The following is a 20,033-nucleotide window of genomic DNA, read 5'->3' on the forward strand; positions in this document are numbered from 1 at the left end:
TGACTTTTTAATTTTCTTTTTTCTTGTCTTAGTAACTCCAATCTGGAATTACCTTTGATGGCCTTTGGGTGTTGTCTGTGGCGGTACATTCTTTATGGATATCATTGCTCTCCACCTTCTTGTCTATAATTAAGAGCACTGATACCTTAAACTTCTTTGTGAGCAATATCCTGTGTATACATTCTTAGAGAACTGGAAACAATGATATTTATAGGACACCCCCAGCCTGTGTCAGGTATAATTGTTTTAAGTGCATCAGAAGTAGCTGTGAGTAAAACATATTAAATTCCTTTGACATCACAGACTTTGATGAAGAAGTATGTGTGATACATACGAAAGAAGATATTATCAACAAATACATAGGATTTCGTCTACTGATGGAAAGTATAGTGAACCCATTGTTTATTGGACAGGTTTTTTATTTGGAAAGTGCCCAAGTTAACAGGAAAAAAATGTGGGTAAATCTGGAGCACAGGTGGGATGAAGGAAGAGTGGAGAATAATGGAGCAGGAGGATTGAGTTGGACAGGATATGGGAGGACAATATAGCCTGAGGGGTTGAGGAGAGATTACTAACATTAAGATTTGGGAAAGACATGTGTATTCTTACTACTGTATAAGCTTCTTAATATATATTCATGGATGAAAAGGAATTAATGGAGTTACCCTAACATTTGAAGACAGTGTTCCTAATAGACACCGTGGACTATCAAAGAAAAACTGAGATTTAGGAATGGGCTACATTTTTTGGCAATGTATGCCAGTTATGTTCCATAGAACACCCCAATATTACAGGCTATTGCCACTGCTCTTGATTATGCCCCTTACTTGATGGTGAGATGCGATTCCTTAAGATACCATATATTCAAGATAACATGGAGAAATAAAGCTTCTATCTGCCTAGAAGCTTCATTCCTATTGTCTAGCTTCTGTAGTGCTTAAAGTCTAGGCAGGCTATCACAGGGAAATAATAATAATTATACATAGCTGTGACTCTTGAGAGATACAATAATTGCTGAACTGGCAGAATACACACTCTGGTGCTATACTGGTACAAGTGTTGTGGGAGTAACCAACCAGTTTCTTTTTGGACTTCAGACTTGCCTCACAGGCAGAACTCATTCTTAGAAAATTCATGGGGTAAACTACCTCAGACTAGATAGGTTCTAGGTTCTAGGTAAGTACTGTTTTTATGTATTTCTACTGTGGATAAAGAATTAAACTGACTTGTAGTAAATTTCTATTATACATGTACCCGTAGATTTTGGTGCATCTCTAAACCTTTATCAGAAAGGCTTCTTTTGGAAGTAGATAGTGATTAAAACAGACATTCATAACTTGGAAATAGGCGGAGAATAAGAGTCTGGGAGTGCTGAATCCTAAATGGGACCTCTCCATCAAACACTTCTCCCAAACCTAAGTGGTCATAAGTGAATTAGGGGTAGGAAAATTGTAAAGCCCAGAGGTGATAGATAACTTTACTGGAACAATGTTTTCAAGACTCAACATGTTCCCTGCTCAAATAAACTCACAGTGGTTGCATCAGTATGCATAAGACCTGTGTAAAGCCGGGCGGTGGTGGCGCATGCCTTTAATCCCAGCACTCGGGAGGCAGAGGCAGGCGGATCTCTGTGAGTTCAAGGCCAGCTTGGTCTCCAAAGCGAGTTCCAGGAAAGGCACAAAGCTACACAGAGAAACCCTGTCTCGAAAAAAAAAACAAAAAACAAAAAACAAAAAACAAAACAAAACAAAAAAGACCTGTGTAAAATCAAACATGACAAAATACAGACATTGAAGGAGGCTATGATCATGAAGTTCCACCTCAGCTATTGTCAATTGTATAGCTACTAGGGGAAACATAGCCAGTTTTAAGTATATAACCCCAGAGAGGGTACTTATACTCACATCGATATTCCTACATTTATATGCCCACTGGCACTGCTGACTGAACTCAATAGGTTAAAAAAATAAGGAAAAAAAAGATGAAGTAGTATGAAGATAGTGGTAGGAGGTTGGGGGAGGAATTTCAGAAAGATGCAGGGGTGAATTTGATGAAAACACATTGTATATATGAACAAAATTTCCAAACAATAAATACAAAACAAAATTGTATACCTTCAATAAGCCAATGTCGTTACTATTGAACTAGTCCCTTAGTACCATGGCAATAAAGTGTGATCTCTTGGGGAAAATTCCTGGGAAACATAAACTTTTCAATTTTTAATGAGGTTCCTAAATTACAGTCTCATAAATCTCTCTTGAGTCTTAATTAGTTGGCTCTTTAGACATCAGTAGATGGTATTTAACAACCTCTGTGATATTGGACAACCTTGGAAAAGTCACCACTGGAAATAATGATCTACAATCATGGATTTTCCTGATCTCAAGAAGTGATAGCTCTGACTTTGCCAATAGAAAATAAATTTCCCTCATTACCAGAAAGGCAAATGTAGTAACAACAGAAAAGAATATATACATATGCAAAAACATATACATACATACACATGTATATGTGTATATATGTACACACACACACACACACACACACACACACACATATATATATATATATATATATATATATATATATATATATATACATATGTTTTGGTCTATGGACCTTCAATGCCACATGGTACTTGCCCATCTGTGAGAGTAGAAAAGTGTCTGTGAGGTCACTTAGGAGTTCCCCATGCACAAGGGTAAGTATTTAATGGGATGCATGCTTGTTTTACTTTCTCTAAACCACCTTGAGTTTTTGATGTGCCTTGTGTCTTCTCTTTTGAGATTATCATTGAATGTTAAGTGGGATATGGATTTTTAAGATAGCAGAAGAACAGAGATGTTGCAGAACCAAAAATGGTCACTTGCTCCCTGAATATTATTCCCAAGGAAATGGCCTTTCATTTATTTATGTTTATTTCTGTACATGAACTTCCATAAAATGTAGAAAACAAAGGCACACAGAAGTGTGAGCTTGACTTTATCATTCTATTCTGGTTCTTAACCTCATTTTAACGGGGTAGTTTGGATAGGGCTGGGATTTCATTTTAATGTTATGATTTTTACTGTTCTCACAGATATGATCCTGAGAAGAATGGCCTTAGGCAATGCCTCTTCCGTGAAGGAGTTCATCCTGCTGGGCTTGACACAGCAGCCAGAGCTCCAGCTGCCTCTCTTCTTCCTCTTCTTGGGAATCTATGTGGTCTCCATGGTCGGGAATCTGGGCTTGATCATTCTGATTATTTTGAACCCTCACTTGCACACCCCCATGTACTACTTTCTCTTCAACCTTGCCTTCACAGATCTCTGTTACTCCTCTGTCATAACTCCCAAAATGCTGGTGAGTTTTGTGAAGCAGAACATCATCTCCTATGCTGAGTGCATGACTCAGCTCTTTTTCTTCTGCTTCTTCGTTATTGATGAATGCTACATTTTGACAGCCATGGCCTATGACAGATATGCTGCTATCTGTAAACCCCTGCTTTACCAGGTCACCATGTCCCATCAGGTCTGCCACTTGATGCTGGTGGGTGTGTATGTGATGGGGTTTGTGGGAGCCATGGCCCATACAGGTAGCATGTTAAGTCTGACCTTTTGTGATGGCAACTTCATCAATCACTACATGTGTGACATACCTCCTCTCCAGAAGCTCTCCTGCACAGATATTGCCATCAATGAGCTGGTGGTTTTCATTGTTGTAGGTGTCAATGTCATAGTGCCCAGCCTGACTATCTTTATTTCTTATACCTTGATCCTTTTCAACATCCTTGGCATCCATTCTGCAGAGGGTAGGTCAAAAGCCTTCAGTACCTGTGGCTCCCATGTAATAGCTGTTTCTCTTTTCTTTGGAGCCTCAGCATTCATGTATCTGAAGCCTTCTAGTATGTCTGTGGATGATGATAAAGTATCTACTATTTTTTATACCATTGTGGGCCCAATGTTGAATCCTTTCATCTACAGTTTAAGGAATAAGGATGTCCACATTGCACTGAGAAAAACTTTGAAAAAAGGGATGTTTACCTAAGTAGAATCTGTATTTGTTCAGTAAATAAATCTTAGGACATGTGAAGCATAGGACTGGAGGAGTTGCTAATTTGTAGCACATTCGTTTATTTGTGTGAGCCCCTGGATTTGACCCACTCCCTTGAAGAACTTCAGTGACAACAGCACCTAAATTAAGATCAAAATCCATAAAACAAAACAAAACAAAAAGAGAAAAGCAAAAACTGGTGGTGAGAATATTGTGGAATTAAAATTTTTTAACTTTATGTAAAATTAAGTTATCAAGGAAATTTCAGAAGTGAAGGTAGTGAAAGATAATTAACCCATCATCATTTTAGAATAGAGAGTGTAGTAGTCCAAAATTTTCCAAAATTATAGGTATCTTTTTTCAGTATTGAAAACTTAACCAACACATTTGTGTAGCCATCTGACAGTATGTTATACTCTAGGCTTAGAAATCACCAGGATTTAAGTATACAAAACACTGGATAATATTATACTCAGAAATCATAAGATCATGTGATCTTTTAAATGTACATTTTGTACGTTTTTGCAGGTTGTGTGTTTGGGGAATCATATTCATGCTCTCTTGCATGGTAGGCTAATACTCTTCCATTTATCCACAAAGGTGAGATCTTTGACTAGGGTACATCTAGAAGTTATATCATTGTGCTACTGACATATTGATTTCAGGAGTCTTAGAGACTTTGTCTCATTCATTCAGTTAATAACCCTGTGGGGATATTTGTAGATTTCCTTTTTAATGGTTTTTTGTATCTCCAAAGGTTCAAATAAGAAGGAGAAAAGCCTTTTGCACTCTTGTCTTTTCTGCTTAGCCTCAAATCAGTTTGGTAAAGATGAGTTGATGAATCTATTGTGATTCCAGTGCTTGCAGACTAAAAATGAAATAATAATTGCAGTCATTTAGGATAAAGGGAACCTATGTTAGGTTTGTCTGTTTATGGACTTGATGGCAAGAATGTGCATATAAAGACAAGCTATATCTTCATTGGGAAGAATTTGACTAAGCAATTTTACTTCTCATTGTTAAAGAAATTCTGTCTTTTCCTCAAATAAATTATATAATCTTAATTTATAAGTAGTCATTTCTTTCCCTTTCATAATTTTACCCTCACAATATATGGTGATCAATTTTATTTAAGAGCAAATATAAAGTGAGCATGTATCCAATTTTAGACATCAATATATCTAGGATTTTGTCAAAGTTACAAATGTAGTCTGAAGAATGCTGAAGATGATTATGATCTCAGAAGGCTACAGACTAGTAAGGTGATGATAAAATTAAATTTTGTATTTGTGAATATATAATGGAAAAATAATACACAAAGTCTTGGAAGAATGTAATTTTCTGAGAATAACATCTAATGTCTTGGGTAGGCTGGTCACAGAACTCTTTATAGGAGGTGGCAGGTGACTTGACTGTAGGTATAGTTGCCCACAGAACAGCTAAGGAAAGGGAGGAGCTGAGCAGAGTTTTAGAGGCAGCAACTACCTTGATGATGAGGAGGAATGGTTTTGGGAAGCAGATGAATGCTATGGCAGAAGGCTAAGCAGAAGAATGTGTATACAAGTGTGAGGAATAATTAACATGAGGTTGAATTGGGGATCTGCAAGCATAGAGAATGGACACAAATAAGCACAATAAAAGTCTGAGTGATATCAATCCAACATCTGACAGTTTTTTCTTCCTTCTCTTATATTCTGAAGTGTGGTCAATGTTCATTTATAACTAATGCAGCTTCCACGAAAAACTTGTATTGAAATTCATGAAAGAATAAATTTGCTAATTGTACACACCTGAAAAACGCGTCTAAGTTGCTAGATGTCAGTGGAAACAGCAGCAGTAGTTAGTTGGGAGCCCCTTGGTCCTGTGTCTGGATGAGTTTAGTAAGCTGTGTCAAATGGAAGGACCAAGAGATATGACTTGGTTTTCAGTCTCAATTCTGCAAGCGTTGAGTCTGAGTCTTCTGTGTCTTTGATTTTGTGCATGTAATAGTAAAACTTCTGTGGAAGGTACACATAAAGTAAATGACACATAAAATGGTACACATTTAAAAAATAGTGTAGTACTTTATTTTAAATACCATATTCCAGAAACATAAACATGTAATTTTATTTCACTTAACTTCCTTGAAGTAAGTATGTACCTGATCCTCAATAGCTTCTCACCGCTTATTTTTGTCCTTTTGCTTTGAGACGGGATTGTGTGGTGCATTTCAGTGTGGCCTTGAATTTGTCATCCTCTTGTCTTTGTTTCTTGAGGACTGAGATAACAGGCATTTGCCACTACTCTTGGCCTAACAAGTTCTGAGCATTGATGGTGCTCTGCTGGCAGTTCCAACACAGCTGCCATTGCTAGTAACAGTGTAACGACCTGATGATAGATATTGATATCACTGTCACTGCAATTGAGTTGGGGGAGAATTTGTGTTAATACAGAGTTGGTGTTAACTTGGGGTAATTAAAGATTCATATACATCCATGAAAAATGTATTTATTGTTACATTTGTAAGATCAATTCAAACTTTAATATGAAAGCAACTATAATTTGTCACATAAAACACATATGAATCAGCATATGGAGAAAAGAACCAAGAGCATACTGAAACATCATTAAGGATGAATATACAGCCAGTTCGAAGGGATTTTATTAGATAAATAGTACCATTTTTATATACTTACTTTTTATTCATTTAATACAAAGCAATAATACCTAAGAAATCAAGATAACCACAAGTCATAGAAGCTAGGTCATTTTATGTGAGACTCATTCACAAAATGTGGTATATATTTAATATCTTAATTCTGAAGACAGGATAAATTGTTGAGTCATCTGTAAAAGGAGTGTATATGTACACATACCATGATCCTTTTTAGTAAAAGTAAAGTAGAAATTCTAAGAAGTATGTGGTTTCATACCAGTGTGGGTTGACAGCCTCCTTTTCTCGCTTAGTGATGTGAATCACAACATCCAATCTTACTAATCTTGATATTGCTGTCTCAATGCAGTTCTATACTGTCTTTGCTTTCTTTGTAGAACTGTGGTTATTAAGTAGGTGTGTCCACTTCCTAGGAGAGTGGACTGTAACAGTATTCAGCTCTTAATGGTTTGAGTAGATTAAAACTCATTTAATTTAATTTGCAATAATGTTAAGGTTTGCCCTAAACCAATCTGAATAGTTTCCTTAAGAGAAAAAAAGTGAGGACCCATAAACATCAAGAATGGATGTACACATAGGAAGGGCCTTATGACTACGCAGCAAAAGCAGTCATCTGTAAACCAAACAGAGAAGCCTCAGAAAATACATAACCTACACTTGAAGGAGGACTTTCAGCTCCCAGAGCTTTAAGAAAAAATCTCTTGTTTAAGCCATCTGGTGTGTGGCACATGCCTAAAATTTTTTTTATTTTTGGCATACTTAAGCAATTGACACAGTGGTAAAAATATGATTTTCAATCTTTGTGTGCCAGGTACTATATCTAGGACTTTACACATGCTAGGTAACTGCTCTACCATTAGGTATGTGTAAATATACCTTTTTAAACTTTTTTTTTTTAAATTTGAAGCTGACTGTGAACCCTTTCTTGAGTCCAGGTAGGTCTTGATCTCAGCATTCAGAGTTGTTAGGTGTTTTGAAGTGTCAATCTAATTAATCTTATCAATAATAACCAGCAGTCAAATACTGGAGTAAAACCATGAAGTATCAGAAAAGCAAGGGAGCAGCCACAGTTATTTCCTACCTCTCCTGATCTTCTGACCAAACTTTGTCTCGTTTCTAAGTTTTGTATCATTCTATTTACAACTGAAGTTAATCTTTGTAAAAAAATCAGTGAAGGTTTCTTTTGGGCCCTGTATAACATATAACTTTAGTAAATGACTCAGTTCTTTTTCTGACTTCTTCAGTTCTGTCCCAAGCATTCAAAGTTGCTGCATGGCATAGAGTTAGGGTGTGGTCATCATATATAAACTCTTTGTACATTAACATAATCACTCTCTCCAAGAAGTTGGTCTTGGGAGATTTCAATACCTCTAGCCTTACTTTGTTGTTCAATGGTCCTAGCCTCATCTTTCCTCCAGGTTCTCCACTGTAACTGAGGACCAGGTTCCAATACTTCTGTAACCAAGTCTTTCCAGTCTCATGGGACAATTCTGTTACTAGTTGATCATGAATTTAACATCTGCTTCACAGAAGGTGAATGCATACCATATGAGACTATAGCTTTCTTAAATCTCAAATCTAGCATTTCCACAGGAATCCTGTGAGCACTTTCATAGTCTTGGGGACACCTGTCATTTGGTGGTTGTTCCTGTATAGGGACTGGATTAATTAAGATTGGTTGTTTGATAACTTTAGGCTGTTCCTCTCTACTTTTATAATGTAATTGTGAGGTTGGTTCTCCTTTAAATTCCTCTGTCTGTGTCTGAATATCTCTATTATCTGCTTTAATAAGTTTTTCTAAGGTGTGTGATTTTCAAATAGTAAGTTTTTCTAAGGTTTGCATATTATCAGCTACCTTTTTGCTTTCATCAGCAGTAAATATTTCTAGAGGTTTTATCATATTAGTCAAAATTGAATCATTCTCTTTAGTAATTATTTGTAAGGCTTGCATATTATTATTAGTAGTCTTTCTAAGGCCTGTATCTTGGCACTCATAGCAACCAACTTTTTTTGGGATAAAGCAAGAATTATCAAATCAATAATGTTTATAATTGACATTATATAAATCACATCTAAGTTACTTATCCCCTCATTTAATTGTTCCATTTTTAAACCATCCAGTGTGTAATTAATTACACAAAGACCTAAATCCCTCCATCAGAATATTGTTTCCCATTTTTTAGTGTGGGAAAAAAACTTAGTTTCTTTTTTTTTAAAAATTTAATTCCCCCCTTTAAGAATTCACAATTGTCTCACCAAATCTGATGATAATGATGGTAAAGTGTGAGGTATAGTACTTCTGAGCAGAGAATACAGGTGGTACACAGTCTGGCTGAGGTCAGCTGCCACTGATCATGTGTCAGCAGCCTGAGGAAGAGGTGCAGGGAAAGCCCACAACCAATGGTGGAAAAGAAGCCAAAGAGCCAGCCTTCTGCATGGGGGAATGAGCAAAAGTGGCTAACTCTGGTGGCATTTGGAGTGCAAGCACTTGTAGCATTTGCTGTAGAGAGGCTGAGAAAAATCCCAGACTTGCTCAGAGGACTTGGGGAAAAAAGGGCAACCTAGCTGGCAGAGTGGTGACTCCTGCGGGAGCATCTGTGTGCAGCTCCAGCCTGTGGCAGTTGCTGCAAAGCCATGGGCAAGGCAAGTGTTTTTTTTTTTTTCTTCATAAATTCGTGTCCCAAAAGTTGAATGCCAGATGAAGCATACATCTAATTAATCCTATCAATAAAAACCAGGAGCCAAATATCAGAGTAAAAACCTGGAGGATCAGAAAAAGAAGGGAGCAGCCACAGTCACTTCCTGCCTCTCCAGATCCTCTGACCACAAAGATTGAGATCTTTTTTTTCTGTAAACATAACATTTTATTAACAAAATGTTTACACCTCTCTTGACACAAATTTTATAGTGATGGAGCATGTCATACTCTATAAAAGCATACATAGAAGTCAAGCTGAAGAAACACTGTTCCAAAGTATTCCAGATTTACAATCTGCAAACAGAAGTACACAAAAGAAAAACCTTACAACAAAAAGCAAAAGGCAGAGTGTCTTGTCTCCACCCTGCCTTATCACTGCCTGTCTCTGTGAGTGCTGGGTTTGAAGGCATGAGCCACCACCACCAGGCTTCTATGGTTAACTAGTAGCTAGCTCTACCCTCTGATCTCCAGGCAAGCTCTATTTATCAGAGTACAAACAAAATATCACACAGCAGAGTATATGCATGTATCACAAGGCCTAGCTACTTTATGTTCTTTAAGAGCCTATTGTGAGAAAAATGAAACAACAGAACAGGCAAAAAAATTCTGCCAGTTATGGCGACACATACTGTAATCCCACACATGCACATCTGAGACAGGAACATCACCAGCTCAAGGACTCCCTGAACTGCATAGTTAGTTTCAGGCCAGCATGTGTTGTTTATAGAGGCTGTGTCTTTCAAAACTAACCAACCAACAACCAACCAACCAACCAACCAACTGAACAACCAAACAACTAAAACATAAAGAGAAAAAACAAAAACAAAAGAAAGAGTGAAAGTGAAAAAAAAAACTCTCTCAGTTATTGGAAAGACTATATTTTATGTAACGAACTACAGTTTTCAGTTAATGAATAATAATTGCACATATTTAAGTGGTAATTTCTTCTAAAATGACTTTGATTTTTCACTTGAAAGGCAAGTTAAGGGACTATGAATGTGATAACAAGGAAGACAGCCATTTGGGTAGAGAACACAAATGTAGACACCCAGAGAAAGAAAATATTATTTCCAAAAATGGAATTTGAAGACTACATTCTTACAGATTAAAAGGAAGAAGAAGAAGCAGAAGAAGCAGAGGAGAAGGAAGAAGAATAACAAAAGGAGAAGGAGGAAGAGGAGAAGGAGGAACATGAGGAAGAGGAGGAGCAAAAACTTAGGGCAATCACACTGTTCATTACCGTCACACTGTTCAGCTAGAAAGACACTGGAAGATGACCATTCATTAATCATTACTGATCTTTATTTCAGGTAAGAATTTATGATGAGGCCAGAATGACCTTGCTGACTGAAGTACCATGTTTCTTTGGTAAAGAGTTTTCTGATCTCACTTGCCTTTTGTTGTTGTTTTGTTTTTGTTTCTTTAATGTAAAAAGTCTGTACTCAATACTTAATTTTTGACATTTATTTTATATGAAATAAGAAATAATCTATGAAAATAGATTCTTCTTTCATAAAATACATCTTGACCATCATTTCCCCTCCTTCCACTCCTATCAGCTCACCCACACCTCTTCTCATCCCTGGATCCACTCGCCCTCAGCCTCCCATCAGAATAGCAAGCCTCCAAAAGACAACAACCAAATATCACATAACAAAACACGATAAGGCAAGGACACACAAAGTTGGACAAGGCAATTTAATAGGAGGAAAAGCGTCCCAAGAGCAGGCAAAAGAGTCAGAGATAAACCCGCTCCCACAGTTAATAGTTCCCAAAAAGTATCAAGCTAACAGCTATATCATATATGCTGAGGACTTGGTGCAGACTCCTCAGGTCCCATGCTTGCTCATTCAGTCTAGGTGAGCCCCTATAGAAGGGCTACTGATTTTTTTTAATTCATCTTGTATCTAGTCACATTGCTGAAACTGTTTATCAGCTGTAGGAGTTCCCTGGTAGAACTTTTAGGGTCTCTTATGTATAGTATCATATCACCTGCAAATAGCAATACTTCTTCATTTTCAATTTGTATCCCCTTAATCTCTGACTTAGTTATCATTTCTATTGCTGTGAAGAGATACTATGACCATGGCAACTTTTATTGAGGAAAACATTTAGTTGAGTCTGGCTTACAGTTCAGAGATTTAATCCATTATTATCATGGTGGGAAGCATGGTAGCTGACAGGTGCTGGACATGGTGCTAGAGGTGCTGAGAGTTCTATGTCTGGATTGGCAGACAGGAGGAAGTAAATGTTATGCTAGACCTGGTTTGAGCTTCTGATACCTCAAACCCTAGTGACATACCTCTTCCAACAAGGTCACATTTCCTAATAGTGTTACTTTCTATGGGCCTATGGGGGTCATTTTTATTCAAACCAACACAATCTCCTTCAGTTGTTTTATTGCCCTAGCTAAAGCTTTGAATTCTATATTGAATAGCTATGGAGAGAGTGCACAACCTGTCTTGTTCCTAATTTTAGTGGAATTTCTTTGAGTTTCTCTACATTTAATTTGATATTGGCTATAGGCCTGCTGTACATTGCCTTTATTATGTTTAAGTATGTCCCTTGTATCCCTAATCTCTCTGGGACTTCTATCATGAAGGCGTTTTAGATTTTGTCAAAGGCCCTTTTCTGTATCTAATATTTTTTTCCTTTCAGTTGTTTATATGGTGGATTACATTTATTGATTTTCTTATACTGAACCATGCCTGCATCTCTGGAGTGAAGCCTAATTGATCATGGTGAATATCTTTTTGATGTGTTCTTAGTTTCTGTTTGTGAGTATTTTCTTGAGAATTTTTGCGTTTAAGTTGATAAGGGAAATTGGTCTGTAGTTCTTTTTCTTTGTTAAGTCTTTATGTGATTTGAGTGTCAGGGTAACTATGTCCTCATAAAATCAATTGAGCAATGATTCCTTTGAAAATATATTATTTTGATTCTTTGTAGGTTTTACATCATGTGTCCTGATCCCATCCATCTCCCTGTCTCTTTATAACCTCCCTTGCAACCTCCCCTACAAAACCAAATAAAATTCAAAAGAAAAACAAACAAAAACTAAAAAACAAGAAGAAAAAAAACCAAACCCTAACTAACAACAAAAAGTCTCAGCATGGAAGCTGCAGTGTGACACCGTGAGTCAAGCAGTATACCCTTTAGTCCATACATCTTTACTTGTAAGTGTTCATTGCAATGAGTTACTGGTCTGGTTCAAGGCCTCTGGCTTCTACTACATCCCTGATGCTGGGCCCTCACTGGGACGCCTCTTAGATATCATGTTGTTGCCTTGTGTCATGGAGATCCTGCACTTTGGATCTGTAGGTCTGGCTCCTTCATATGCTCCAGCAGTTCATAGATGAGGTGGATATTGAGATGGGCCAACTCATAGCCTTGATTCTGGGCTTGGGTGGTAGCTGGGTTGGTCAGCCTGTCTGCTTTCCCTCATGGACACCAACAGAGCAAGCTCTCTTGCATTGCCCCAGCTAGCTCACCCACTGTACAGGCAGTATACAAGCAGCAAGAAGCAGGGCCACCTCACCTGCATCCCTGCCAACAAGGTCAGCTCTATGTATGGCCTGGGGGAGGTGCAGGGTCTGCTCTCCCATTCTTATGACTCCAGGACCAGCTCTCCCGCCTGCAGTAGGTGTCAAAGAATGAGGGGTGCGTCTCTCCATCACCCATGCCAATGTGTGACAGATAATAGAGCCAGTTCTCTCACTCTCATGCCTTCAGGTCAGCTCACCTGCACCCCTGCCAATGGGGTTAGCTCCACTGTGTTGCCCAGGCAAGGTGTAGGGCCCACTCTTTGGAGTACTGCAGTTGGTGAGGGTGGAGAGCCAGTTCTTCCTAGTGCTACAACTAGTGAGGGGTGGGGCCAACTCTGTGCAGCCTTATTCTCTCTGTCTTCAGTGGTAACAGGAGCCACAAACACTAATGCAGACCCTGATTCTGGTTGGACCACAGACCCAGACACGGTCCTTGTCAGCCTGGGTCAAGATGTCACCATGGCCTGGGTTGGCAGTGCAGGTCACCTAGATCAGATGGACCCAGAGACTTCAAGGCCCTCAAACACCAACATGGCCTCAGGTGGTGGCCCAGATCTGAGACATTCAGATGGCCCTTGATGGCAATAGAAGCCTTGGAGATCCTGACTTCTGTTTTTATTATGTGGAATAATTTGAAGAGTGTTGGCACTAACCCTTCTTTGAAAGTGTGGTAGTATATTGTATTAAAACCATCTAGCCCTAGGCTTTTTTTTGTTTGTTTGTTTGAGAGATTTTTAATGACTGATTCTCTTTCACTGGGAGTGATAAGTCTATTGAAATTATTATGTGATCTTGATTTAACTTTGGTAAGTAGTATCTCTTGAGATTATCCATGTCTTTTAGATTTTGCAAACTTGGTCGAGTATAGGTTTTTCAAGTATGTCCTTATGATTCTCTGGATTTCCTTGTTTATATTGTTATGTTTCACTTTTTGTTTTTGATTTTGTTAATTTGGATATTCTCTCTCCATCTTTTAGTTTGTTTGGATAATGGTTTGTCTATCTTGTTGATTTTCTCAAAGAACCAACTCTTTGTTTCATTGATTCTTTGTATTGTTCTCTTGGTTTCTATTTTATTGATTATTTCTTGCTGTCTATTCATCTGGGTGTGCTTACTTCTTTTTGTTCTAGACCTTTCAAGTGTATTGTTAAGTTGCTACTATGAGATTACTCCCCGCCCCCATTTTTTTTGGTACTTAGTGCTATGAACTTTCCTCTTCGTACCACTTTGATTGTGTCCCATAAGTTTGGGTATGTCGTGTATTTATTTTCACTCAATCCTAGGAAGTCTTATTTCTTTCTTAATTTCTATCATGATCCACTTTTTTTCATTCATTAGTAATTTGTTAAATTTCCATGAGTTGCTAAGTTCTCTGTTGTTTCTGTTGTTGACATTCAGCTTTAATCCTTGGTGATCTGATAAAATATAGGAAGTTATTTCAATTTTATTGCTTCGATTGAGATATGATTTGTGTCTGAGTATGTGGCCAATTTTGGAGAAAGTTCCATGAGGTACAGAGAGAAGAAAGTATATTCTTTTGTCTTTGGATGAAATGTTCTGTAAATATCTGTCTGGTTCATAGTTTCTGTTAGCTCCATAATGTCTGTTTAGCTTTTGCCCTGATGACATGTCCATTAGTGACAGTGAGTATTGAAGTCTCCTGCTATGAGTGTTTGAGGGTCAATATGTAATTTAAGCTGTAGTAGTGTTTCTTTTACACATTTGGGTTGCCCTTGTGTTTCAGGCACAGATGTTAAGAATCAAAATGTCATCTTGGTGGATTTTTTTTCCTTTGATGAGTATGTAGTGTCATTCTCCAACTCTTTTGATTAATTTTGGTTTGAAGTCTATTTTGTTATATATTAAAATGGTTACACCAGCTTGCTTCTTAGGTCCATTTGCTTGGAGTATCTTTTTATATCCTTTTACCCCAAGGTGATGTCTATCTTTGATGTTGAAGTATGTTTCTTGGGTGCAGCAGAAGGATGGATCCTGTCCATTTTGTTAGTCTGTGTCTTTTTACTGGGAAATTGATGTCATTGTTATTTAGAGATATCAGTGACCAATGCTTATTGATTCCTGTTATTTTGTTGTTGTTGTTGGTGGTGGTGGTGGTGTGTATGTCCTTTCTTTTCATTTTGCTGGTGTGAGATTATTCATTTCCTTTGTATCATTGTAGTTAACCTTGTTGGTTTGAAGTTTTCCTTCTAGCATCTTCTGTAGGGCTAGAATTGTAGATAAATATTGTTTAAATTTGACTTTAGTATAGTATGTGCTATTTTCTCCTTTTATGGTGACTGAAAGTTTTGCTGAGGATAGTAGTCTGGGTTGGCATCTGTCATCTCTTAGAGTTTGCAGCAATCTATCCAGGCATTTCTGGATTTTAGAGTTTCCATTGAGATGTCAGGTGTAATTCTATTAGAGCTGCCTTTATATATTACTTGGCCTTTCCCCTTACAGCTTTTAATATTCTTTCTTTGTTCTGTATGTTAAGTTTTTAAATTATTATGTCATGAGGGGACTTTCTTTTCTAGTCCAATCTATTTGCTGTTCTGTATGCTTCTTGTGCTTTTATAGGCATATTCTTTTTGAAGTTAGAAAAATGTTCTATAATTTTGTTAAAATATTTTCTGAGTCTTTCATCTGGGATACTTATACTTCTATTCCTACTTTTCTTTGGTTTGGTCTTTTCATAGCATCCCAAATTTTGTGTCAGGAGTTTTTTGGATTTAACATTTTCTTTGACTGATGTATCCATCTCTTCTATGGTAACTTCAGTGCATGAGATTCTCTCTTTCTTCTCTAGTATTCTGCTGGTGAAACTTGCCTCTGTAGTTCCTGTTTGAATTCCTACATTTTTCATTTCCAGAATTCCCTCAGCTTATGTTTTATTTATTTCTTCTATTTTCTTTCCAGGCCTTGAACAGTTTTGTTTGTTTCTTTCAACTGTTTGCTTGTTTTCTCTTGGATTTCTTTAAGGAATTTATTCATTTACTCCTTAAGGACCTCTATCATCTTAGTGCCTTTGGTTTTAAGGTCTTTTCCTTGTGCTTCAGCTATATTGGAATATTCAGGGCCTGCTGTGGTAAGCTGTCTGGGATTTAGTGGAGAGACATACTGTCCTGACTATTATTGATCGTACTCTTACACTGGCATCTAGGCATCTGCATTTGGGATGATTATCCACCCAGGTGTTGATTTCTGGGTTTGTCTTTTGGGGGGATGTTTTGTTCCTTAGTTTATATTTCCACTCAGAATTTTCAGAAAACATGATGGCTGTGTGTTTTCTGTTTTATTGACCTTCTCTGCTGGTGTGTTCACAGGGAATGCTAACAGTTGTTGGAGACTGGGATGCAGAAACAAGTTGGGGAGGGAGGTAGTAAGGGGATGGTCTGTGGCATCCATCCACAGTGTACATGAACGGGGTGGGGCAAGGAAGGCTATAGCTGGTGTTCAGTTGCAGTGCTAGAGAAGACACTGAGGGATTGTCTCTAGAAGAGCAGAGAGAATGGAGAAGGTCTGCAGGCAGCCCACCTGGTTTTCTGGTGTTAGACTTGCAGTTGAACAGGAGGTTGGAATATCGTGACTGGTGGGGGGAAGGAGGTTAGGAGGGGATGTTCTATGGAATCCACAGAAGATATGGGCAGAGGGGAAGGCAGGCTGAAGCTGATATTATATTTCAGTGATAGGGAGGAGGCTGAGGGATTGAGTATAGAGGAACAGAGAGAGGAGAAGATATGACTGTTATGTTCTGGGTAGCACAAATAATGGGGATCAGACCACCGAAGTCAGATAACCAGAAGCGAACTTTATCCATCACTGTAGGGTATCAGAACTTCTAACTAGTTATGGTCATAGGTAGGTCAGGATCTGGCTCTGTGACCCTGAACAGAGAGAGTAGATCCTTTTTAAAGCAAAAACTACAATTTCAGGGGGTACCATGTGTGATATAAGAAAAAGAATTTTTACAATTTGAGGCTATGTCCTAGATGACAGTAAATTCTGGGAATGTACAATTTGTGATAACATTTCATAAATAGTCATATAATTTGTGATAATAAGGTGTTTGTACGAGTTTAACAGGGGATTGTAGATGGTTGTTTATACGAGTCTGTGGTTATCATAACTCTTGGCTGGGGTCTTGTCTTAATTTTTAACCAACTGTTCTCTCTGTGACCGAGAATGTAGGGCAAGGGTCAGGGAAAAGAAGAAGCTGGGTAGATGGATTAATGTTCAGACTTACTCTGGTCTGGTCTTCTGTTGTGGTCTCATTCTTGTGACATTCTATGTTTTTTCTCAATGTATTCAGTCTCCTGATCAAATCTGGAGATTTTACTTAATATTTGCTTATCCTTGCTCATCTATCATTCTTTTGGTAGAGGACATTTGAACACGAATCTAATATGATTTCAGTGAGTAAAGCCATCCCTCCAAGGCTAATTACAAACACTCCAAACTCTTGAAAATAAAGTGAAAGCCTAAGGCATTTACTCAGTTTTTGAATTTCAAATATAATTTTTGAGATGTGAGGTACTTATGATTTATTTTTACAATTTATGTAAAGGAAATGATTAAAACATTAATGAACTAAATCTATTTTAATGGTTAATTTTGGAAAAATCTTACTTTATCAAGTAGGTAGACATAGAATATTCAGATTTTAAATTTAGAATCAAAAAGCTACATCAATGATAGAAGCATTTTATTTAATATGTTAAATATCAATCTAATAGTCAAGACGCATACTACATTTATTTTTACTGAAGACTATTCTCTCTTTTTTTTTTTTTTGACAATTCATGATTGTTCACTAGCTCAAGTTCTATATATATAGGCTATTGAAAAAGGTGCCCAGTGAGTCAAGGGTGAGTTATTGGAATAAAAAAAAATTTGTTCATAGAGTTAACAAAGCAAGATGGTGGCTAGTTTCCAAAAATGACCATCTTAACTTAAGTTCCTTTTGACTTTGGCAAGGGGTAGACATAGGTTTATGTTAGGAAAGTGCTGGTGACTAGACCTTGTAGACAGTACTCCCAAGCTGTCCCTGGTATTGTCAATCTGTAGGTCCTGTCGTCTCTGTAAACCTTGAAGCTGTATCAGTCACACAATGTATAATTAGCCTTGAGGGGAACTAGAGAGATGAGGAAATTTTGGTGCATATCAATTTTCTACTGCCTTTCTCTGAATGCTTAGCCTGTTTGTGTGTGAAGTTTAACAGTAATAATCTGACCCAAAGGTAAGGTAACAGAGGATACAGATACAGTGCAACAGTAGACAGGGAACCGCCATCACAATAACTCACAAATCATCATGATATTTACAGAAAAACACAATGAGGTGTAGCATGAATCTTAACAGGTCTTATTAATAAAATCAAACCCAGGAGCCAGGTATTGGGGTGAATGTTGGAAGATCAGAGAAGCAGAACAAGTCACAACTTCTTCACCTCGGCAGTTCCTCAGCTGATCCTGTTTCCTCAGACTGGAAGCTTTGAGTCCTCATCCAAATGGATCTCAGCTGAACTGCTGCTCTAAAGCCTAAAAGCTTAACCAGGCTCTAGTTCCTGGTCCTCACGCCTTATATACCTTTCTGCTTCCTGACATCACTTCCTGGGATTGAAAGGCTCACTTCCTGGGATTAAAGGCGTGAGTCACCATGCCTGGCTGTTTCCAGTGTGGCTTTAAACTCACAGAGATCTGGATGGATCTCTGCATCCAGAAGGCTAGGATTAAAGGTGTGAGTGCCATCATTTTCTGACCTCTATATCTAGTGAATGTTCTGTTTTCTGACCCCAGATAAGTTTATTAGGATGCACAATATTTTGGGGAACACAATATCACCACAGTGAGAAAATACATACTATGTTGTTCTAATGCATGATAACCAAGATTAGTGATTTTCAAGTTAACTAAAGCAAGAGAACTTAACTTCACTGTGGAGTTTTACATAAAGAACAATTTTTTTTGTACATGTATGATTTATACCAGTTACCATATCTACACTTTAGGAGACTTTTCCAATCATTTTTCTTTCAGATAATCTTGTCTCAGTTTTGTTTTGGTATTCCTGTCATTTTTCATAAATTTCAAAATGAATGACTATGTGTCTCTCAGGCACTAATACATTGATGTCATTCATTATTACTCAATTGTAAAAAAATGTCAGTAGTTATTACTGAACAATATGTTCAAATAACAGCTTTATCACATAAACATTGAAGTGTTTTACAGACCATCCTTATTATTGTCAATATTGTTAGCTGCTCTAGGCGTAAGCATGGTGGCATGTGTTTGTTAGGAGCTAATGCAAAGCTTACAGCTGCCTAATCGTGTCCTTTTGTTCTACTGTTTTGATTTTTATGGTCTTCAACAAATGACAAGACCTAAAGCATATGTCATCTACCTCTGAGATCCTCAGTAAGCCTAGTATCTACATCATCTAAGACAGCATATGCAACTTCATGTTTTATCGCCTAACCAGTAGTAACGGGATTGCACAGAAATACACATGTGCACATGAACGTATGAGTGTGTTCATGCTCATGCATGCACATGCGCGCGCGCGCGCGCGCACACACACACACACACACACACACACACACACACACACACACACAGAGCCCTATGTATTTATTCCAGTATTGTAATAGAGGAATAGAGGAGGGATGTTCATATTATAAAAGTTATATCACTTATCATATAAAACTGATGAGAAACTTTGAAATATAGTCTGCAGTTCTTAATATACTAACCAACAAAACATTAATCTTACCATTAATAATTAATGAGATATGGTAAATTCTACTACTACTAATTGTAAGCAACTTTAGGGTTCAGTTTATCATTTGGACATTGGCCTTATGACTTTGCTTAGCTCTTTGTTAAGAAAAGCTCTTGGAATGTACACAGTTGATGATGGCCTGCGTCTGGTAACTGTAGTGCTCAGGCAAAGGCATGTTTACTGTGAGATGCTCCAGCCAGTGACTAAGCATGGTGTGTCTGTGTACTAGCGTTGGCTGCTTTTTGCCTAATATAGGCTGCTTATCAATCTGTTCAAGATCTTTTAGAACTACCCTGTAGTTTGAGATTCTCCACTTCCCACTAAATCC

The 20,033-nt window shown here is 37.7% G+C and overlaps 1 protein-coding gene across 2 annotated transcripts; it reads left to right on the plus strand.

Annotated features, from left to right (window-relative positions):
* Positions 1-3,081: 3,081 nt before the first annotated feature.
* Positions 3,082-12,441, plus strand: LOC131914185 (olfactory receptor 8B8-like). Of its 2 annotated transcripts, XM_059266776.1 has the most exons (2): positions 3,097-4,004; positions 12,408-12,441. In XM_059266776.1, exons 1-2 carry the CDS (start codon positions 3,097-3,099, stop codon positions 12,439-12,441), a joined length of 942 nt encoding a protein of 313 aa, XP_059122759.1. The 2 variants fall into 2 exon arrangements, with proteins under 2 accessions (XP_059122757.1, XP_059122759.1); XM_059266774.1 differs by lacking the exon at positions 12,408-12,441 and having other exon boundaries at positions 3,082-4,026.
* Positions 12,442-20,033: the final 7,592 nt, after the last annotated feature.

This window comes from Peromyscus eremicus, chromosome 7, assembly GCF_949786415.1.
Source record: "Peromyscus eremicus chromosome 7, PerEre_H2_v1, whole genome shotgun sequence".
Classification (NCBI taxonomy): domain Eukaryota; kingdom Metazoa; phylum Chordata; class Mammalia; order Rodentia; family Cricetidae; genus Peromyscus; species Peromyscus eremicus.